Source organism: Cebus imitator, unplaced genomic scaffold (assembly GCF_001604975.1).
Source record: "Cebus imitator isolate Cc_AM_T3 unplaced genomic scaffold, Cebus_imitator-1.0 Scaffold543, whole genome shotgun sequence".
Lineage (NCBI taxonomy): Eukaryota > Metazoa > Chordata > Mammalia > Primates > Cebidae > Cebus > Cebus imitator.
In genome coordinates, this window is record NW_016107858.1 from 377054 (window position 1) to 384533 (window position 7480).

Below are 7480 nucleotides of genomic sequence, written 5' to 3' on the forward strand. Positions count from 1 at the left end.
TGAGACACAGAGAGTTAAAAATGAGTTACTCTAGATCAAACACCCGGGAAATGGCAGAGTCAGAATTGGACTCAGGTGTTCTTTTTTTTTTTCCCCCTGGAGACAGGTTCTTCCTCTGTCACAAGGCTGGAGTGCAGTGGCATGATCACGGCTCACTGCAACCTTTGCCGCTAAGGTTCAAGCAATCCTCCCACCTCAGCCTCCAGGTGGCTGGGACTACAGGCATGCACACCATGCCTGGTTAATTTTTGAACCTTTTGTAGAGGTGGAGTTTCACCATGTGGCCCAGGCTAGTCCCGAACTCGTGAGCTCAAGCAATCCGCCTGCTTCAGCCTCCCAAAGTGCTGGGATTACGGTGAACGCAGGTGTTCTGATCCTAAATCCAGATTTTCCCATTCTACCTTCTGCTTTGAAAGGTAGAGAGGAGGCCAGGAGGGCTTAGCCTTAAGGTGGAGGACGATGAGCTGGTATGAGGAAGCTGCTTGGTGTTTGTCATTTTAAACCGTTTACCCACTGGCTCAGGTCATGCCTTTGTTGGGGGCAAAGCCAAGGCCCAGCAAAGCAAACGGCCCTTCCAGTGTGGGTGGAAGAGGGGTGAGGTCACCCAGTCCTCGGCCTGTAGTTCGCTTTGCTTCAGTGCCGGGAGCAATCTCTTGCCCTGGTTTGCGGTGTCGGCTGAGGATCCAGGTCAGTGAGAAGCTCGGTGCTAGAACTCTCTGTGTGGGTGCTGCTGATTGATAGGGATCAGCTGCCCATCGTGGCTGGGGCTGAGGCAGCAGGATGGAGGAGTTTGTAAGAATGACTTCCACCTACCCTGCTGGGCTTGCCCTAGAGGCTCTGAGTGTGTGAAGGGGAAGACAATTATCGCTAGGCTGGAGAACAGAAAGAGCACCGTCAGGTGAGAAAGATTTTTTAAAAAGCGAGGGGAGAGAGTGGATAGGAGGAAGCCTGGGACATAAGAGAAAGGGCTTTGCTTGCTGAACTCCTAGGGAGCATGCAAGTAAGAATCCAGGGAAGAGGGAAGTAGGATGGGTGGCCTGAGTGCTTGGCCCCATTTCCTGGGGCTTATTGGCCTCCTGGGTGGGAGTTTTACAGGCTGCTGCTCTGTGGGGTGGCCTCAGTGATTGAGGATGCTCCCGCCCTGACCCTAGGATGGGGGACTGGAGGATCTTAACAGGACGGGGGGTTGGTTGGGTCTGACCAAGGCATCTGCCCAAGGGAGAGTACCAAGGAAAGCGGAGGCGGCCCCTCCCTGGCTTTCCTTCGCCCCCTCTACCCTCCTCGTTCTCTGGGCGCGGCTGGCGGGCAGTGGCATCCCTGCAGGGCCAGGCAGGTGGGCCAGAGCGTTCAGTTTGCTGAGGTTTGTCAGGTTTTCCAGCTCAGGGCCCAGTCAGCTGGCAGGAAGCAGGACAGAGGTCACTTGAATTCAGACCACACATCCCTGTTAAATACATCAGCTTTTAAATCAATCTTTGTTCAAAGTCCAGTGAGTTGCAAGCCGAATGCTCACCCACAGAGACAGAATTCCTGAGCGAACAAACGGCGCGGCTCCTCTTCCTTCCAGCTCCAGGTAAGAACTGCTCCTGTCCTCCTCGAGGATGCTGGCCACTGGGGTCTGAACTACCCTCTTTCCTTTTTCTTTTTCCAAGCCAGTAGCTGGCTGTCGAGGGCAGAGAAGAGTCCCATGGGGAGGGAGCCAGTCCCCTTTGGTGGTGGTTGGGGGTGACGGATTATCCACACTCTGAGATTCTTTCTGCTGGAGATTCTCCTCACCCTTGCAGGCTAGGGTCTGCTTCACAAAGAAACTGGCAAACTGATCTCAGAAAAAGCTTTGCCTGGGTTGGACAGGGGTTTGACGTGCAGCCAAAGGCAGTGAGACAGCAGACTTCACGGGGAAGCGGGTGGATATGCCTGGGATCTTCCCGCTGGTGCAGGGGCCTTGGGTAGCAGGGAAGACTTCTGGAAGCAGCTCTTAAATGATGCAGTCTAACTTAGCTTGCTCACTAGGTAACAAAAGCAGGTATCTTTCCTCTCTGTATCACACTGGAGCGCTAAGACATGAGAAAAACCAGTGGATTTCCAGGCTGGCTGAATTTTAAAAAACAGATTCCCCAGGTTCTCGCGTTTGGGATTTCTAAGTCTCCAGGTCTTGTGTGAATTGAGAGATCTTTACCTGAAAACTCTCCCAGATAATTCTGATCAGTGCAGGTAGGTTTGGAAACCACTAGCTGTTTATGTCTTAAGCAGAAGAGTCATGAGACTTACATATGACACTTACCTAAGGCTTCACTAGCTATCAAGACTGCCGATCTGGGTTGGATCCGGCTATGAAGATTTGGGGGTTGGCTCTGAGGAACACATTCTTCTTTATTTACTAAAATCTCTGCAATGGGTTGCCATAGCAGCTTTCCGTCTTGTATCCAGAAGCCAAGAGCGGGGAGCGGGGACGGCCTCAGGGAAGGATTGTCCAGTCACCTGAGGTCTGCTGCAAATCACTCATGGTCTTTGAATTTCTGTTCCAATAGTAAGTTGTGCTTATCTTTGACTTTTGTACGTTCTCTGCACCACAGGGTGTGAAGTTGCTGGTAGCGATGTCTTAGACTCATAGACCACTTGCTAGGCAGCTACTCCTCATCCAGCGGAAAGAACACAGGACTGGAATACAAATCATCAGAGTTTTGATTCCGTTGCTAGTGACAGGCCATTAGACAAAATACTCAGCCATCTGGAGCCTCGATTTCATTATCTATCAAGTGAAGGCCTGTCATGTTTTCTCCAAGAGTGTACTGAAAATAAAATTAGAAGTACAAATGTGTGTCAGGCACGGTGGCCCATGCCTGTAATCCCAGCACTTTGGGAGGCCGAGGTGGGTGGATCACCTGAGGTCAGGAGTTCAAGACCAGCCTGACCAACATGGAGAAACCCCATCTCAACTAAAAACTCCAAAAATTAGCCAGGTGTGGTGGCGCATGCCTGTAATCCCAGCTACTCGGGAGGCTGAGGCAGGAGAATCGCTTGAACCCTGGAGGCGGAGGTTGTGGTGAGTTGAGATCGCACCACTGCACTCCAGCCTGAGCAACAAGAGCGAGACTCCATCTCAAAAAAAAAAAAAAGAAAAAAACCACAGCGTAAGATGCCTAGATTTCAAACGTGTATATCCAAAGTCTCTGTAGAATAGTGGGAAGAGACAAATTGCAGTCAGTTGGGAGACCTTATCCTTGTCTTTTAATCTCCTTGAGCCTCTGTTTGCTCACTTATGATTGAGTTGGCGGCGAAGTGGAAGGTAGATCCTGGAGCCTTGAAGGCGAGCTCCTTGTTGTTCCGGTGTGAATTCAAATGGCACCTCCCCAGGAAGAACTTTCTAAATCAGCCTCGCACCTCCATGCCAGCGGTATCTCTATAATTCATAGCTTTACCATCAGAAGTCATCTCATTTTGGCTAGGTGCAGTGGCTCATGTCTGTAATCCCAGCATTTTGGGAGGCTGAGGTGGGTGGATCACCTGAGGTCAGGAGTTTGAGACCAGCCTGGCCAACATGGTAAAACCCCATGTCTACTAAAAATACAAACATTAGCTGGGTGTGGTGGCGCACGTCTGTAAAACAGCTACTTGGGAGGCCGAGGCAGAGTTGCTTGTACTTGGGAGGCTGAGGTTGTAGTGAGCCACGATTGTGCTATTGCAGTCCAGCCTGGGTGACAGAGCGAGACTCCGTTTTGAGGGGAAAAAAAGTCATTTCATTTTACTTTTTACTTGTCACCTTTGCCAGATGTTAAGCTTCCCGAGTGCAGGGATCTTGTCTTTTGTGTTACTTGCTGTATTACCAGCCCCTTGGGCATTACCTGGCATGGTGCAGATTTGCATAAATGCAATTAGTGTGTCAGGGAAGGAGCTGGAAGAACAGATGGCTTTGATAAGGTGTTCCTCAGGAAAGGAGGTTGAAGGACTCCCAATACTCCCTCAGGACATCCAAAGTCCAGGGTCTGGTCATGTGGGAATGGGTTTATCTGGCCACATGTTAGTTAAATGATTCTCACATTCACTGCACAGGAATGCGATGAGGGTAGAAAGCTGGAGCTAGACATGTTTTCCTTAAGCTCTCAGCAACTTCTTTCTTTTTTTTTTCTTTTTTTGAGACAGAGTTTCACTCTTGCTACCCAGGCTGGAGTGCAATGGCGTGATCTCGGCTCGCCGCAACCTCCGCCTCCTGGGTTCAGGCAATTCTCCTGCCTCAGCCTCCTGAGTAGCTGGGATTACAGGCACGCACCACCATGCCCAGCTAATTTTCTGTATTTTTAGTAGAGACGGGGTTTCACCATGTTGACCAGGATGGTCTCGATCTCTTGACCTCGTGATCCACCCGCCTCAGCCTCTCAAAGTGCTGGGATTACAGGCTTGAGCCACCGCGCCTGGCCTGCAACTTCTTTCTTTGGCTCTTCATGAGGGACTGCCCAGACTTCCTTAATCGCTTTTCCCGGTAGGTATCATGGCGAAGTGATAAAGAAAATGAACATGGGGATTGGAAACCTGCGTTCCAGATCAGACTCACTTTTACTCTCGAAGCTTCTGTTTCCTCATCAGTCAAATGGGTATATTAGAACCTAGTTTCGGAAGTTATGAGGGTTAAATGAATGCACATAGTGCCTAGTACGTCGTAAGTGCTACTGAGATAATCTTCAGACAGCTTTGCAGTTACGTGACCCCTGGAAAGGAAGGAACCCAGGGACTGGCAGGAGTTTTGATAAGTAGGAAAGATAGCCCTAGCCAACTTGGTGCCAACTAGAGAAGGTTTGCTCTTGGTCTGAGGCAGTCACTGGTTTCTGAGGTGTCAAGCCTGGTTAGAGGCACAGATACTCGGCGTTCACGAAGCGGCGTAGAACCGTAGGGTCCCCAGGGGAAACAAAACTAAATGATCCAGAAAAGCCCGTGGGTTTTCCACCAGTTGTATTGAGTACATACTTGATATGAGAGTACAGAAAGGGGTTATGGTACCTGCTCTTAAGAAAGCTTATCTTGGGCCTGGCGCAGTGGCTCACGCCTGTAATCCCAGCACTTTGGGAGGCCGAGGCGAGTGGATCAGGAGGTCAAGAGATCGAGACCATCCTGGCCAACATGGTGAAATCCTGTCTCTACTAAAAATACAAAAATTAGCTAGGCGTGGTGGTCTGTGCCTGTAGTCCCAGCTACTTGGGAGGCTGAGGCAGGAGAATTGCTTGAACCTGGAAGGTGGAGGTTGCAATGAGCAGAGATTATTCCACTGCACTCCAGCCTGGGTGACAGAGTGAGACTCCATCTCAAAACAAAACAAAAACAACAACAAAAAAAGAAAGCTTATCTTGCCTGGGGGTGACGGCTCATGCCTATAATGCAAGCATTTTGGGAGGCTGAGGCAGGTGGATCACTTGAGGTCAGGAGTTCAAGAACAGCCTGGCCAACATGGTGAAACTCCATCTCTACTAAAAATACAAAAATTAGCCAGACGTGGTAGTGGGTGCCTGTAATCCCAGCTACTTGGGAGGCTGAGGCAAGAGAATCGCTTGAACCTGAGAGGCAGATGTTGCAGTGAGCCAAGATTGCGCCACTGTACTCTAGCGGGGCCGACAAGAACAAGATTCAGTTCTCCAAAAAAAAAAGAAAAAAATAAAGGCAAGCTTATCTTGCTGGGGACACACGACATGGACACCGAAGCTCCTTTACAGTTTATTGGACTGAGGCTGGGGTGCTTCACAGCCTACTTCTTTCTTTTAACATCTAACTGTGCTCTGATTTTTCCGCTCCTTCACCGTTCTGGGAATGCAGCTCCTGCGTTCCTTCTGTCTGTGATGATTTCCTCTTCCCAGTCTGACTACTTTTATTTCCAGAATACAGCCTACACCTCAGGCTTGGAGGGCAGGGTAGATGGTGGAAGGAAGCTAGACTCAACTGGGTTTGAATCCAGGCTCTGCTTATCCAAATAGCCAGGGGAAATCACGTTAACTTTTCAGACACTCTTTTCTTTTTCCTTGTAAAATGGCCATCAGGATTGAATCAGAACCCATAAAAAGTACGAGGCTGGTTCCGATTCCTAGTAGGAGCTCAATAAATATACAGAACAATAAGAAAGCCTTCGTATTTAAATATTGTTAAATATTAAATATAGGCCGGGCGTGGTGGCTCACGCCTGTAAGCCAAGCACTTTGGAGGCCAAGGTGGGTGGATCATCTGAGGTTGGGAGTTCAAGACCAGCCTGACCAACATGGTGAGACCCTGTCTTAAAAAAATATATTAAATATTGTTCAGCAGTTATGCTTCGTGACTCTCCCCTCTGGACTCCGGGCTCTTCCAGGGCAGACGGTAGCTCTTCTGGGTTGAATCCTGATACCTGCCTTGCAGTAGGTATTACATATAACTTGTTAAGTATATGAGTGAGAACTGAAATTCAGATGATGAAGTGAAACCTTCAGACTGTGGTGGTCATGGAAAGATCCGTATATAATCTAGAATTTGAATTGAGCCTTGAAAATGGTAGGTCTTAAATTTGTTCACTTGGAAAAAATGTTTACTTAGCACTTACTATGAATAAGTCAGAAGTGGGGAAGAGATTGCAGGCAGAGCACGGGGCCTGAGCAAAGGGCAGGCTCACTGGTCTCCTCACCCATGCAGAGGCCAGTCGGGGCTTGCCGAGGAGCTGGGGGCCCGAGGTAGGTCTGGATTATGCTAAGTCTCAGTGCCTGAGCAAGAAGATTGAACTTCCTTTTTCTTGAACGACTTTTTCTTGAGACGGTAGTATAATAAAATCAAGGTCAGAAAGTTTGTCTTGAGGCGGGACTCGTGTAGTCTAGACATACCAACAAAAGTGAGGGGAGTAGAAATGCAAGTTCAAAAATCATGGAATGCAAAATGCCGATCTGGGGGCACCCTTGTCTGAGCTGACCCTCAGGTTGGCTGAGCTGTTTCCAGGTACCAGTTCTAACAACAGCATAAGGGTGACCTCTCTCTGTGGGTGCTTCTGTTTCCACACAATATGGGCTCCGCAATCCCTCTCCCAACTTGTGGAACTCAGATAAGCAATCAAACTGTGAAAGGCCTTGAACTCCAGCCCAGAGTCTTGCCATATAGGACAAAGTATTGTTTATGGTGGCTGGGGCTAGGGAAGAACCTTAGTATCAGCAGGTCAAGTGAACTTTGAGATAAGTAGATCCCATTCTTTATCACAAATGAGAGATAAAAATTCTCTCTCATTTATATGACAGTACATCTGTGATCACTCTTCTCTAGATAATTCTCAACGGAATGGGGTTCATTCATTTCTCACATTGGAAGTGTATCCCTGGCTAAGACCAGTTAACTATCACAACTGGAAAGTATACTAAGCAAATACATATTTTAGAGCCCTGCTTCTCCTTCTATTTTTGATATTAATTATTTAAAGTAAATATACTTGAGTATTTGAATTTCCACATGCCTTGCTTTTCTTTTTTTTTTTTTCTTTTTTTTTTTTTTT

General features: G+C 48.3%; 1 protein-coding gene across 7 annotated transcripts in view; it reads left to right on the plus strand.

Moving 5' to 3' along the window:
• Window positions 1-509: 509 nt before the first annotated feature.
• Window positions 510-7480, plus strand: part of PDZK1 (PDZ domain containing 1) — a 41799-nt gene continuing 34828 nt past the window's right edge. The window contains exons 1-4 of one of the 7 annotated variants that reach the window (XM_037733700.1): window positions 510-522; window positions 773-898; window positions 1483-1570; window positions 2403-2524. In XM_037733700.1, coding sequence (XP_037589628.1) covers window positions 1503-1570; window positions 2403-2524 — 190 coding nt within the window. In that variant the 5' untranslated portion in view covers window positions 510-522; window positions 773-898; window positions 1483-1502. Of the gene's footprint in view, window positions 523-667; window positions 688-772; window positions 899-1482; window positions 1571-2402; window positions 2525-7480 lie in introns of those variants that run through there. The other 6 variants (XM_037733701.1, XM_017515191.2, XM_017515194.2 and 3 more) reach the window with 6 other exon arrangements.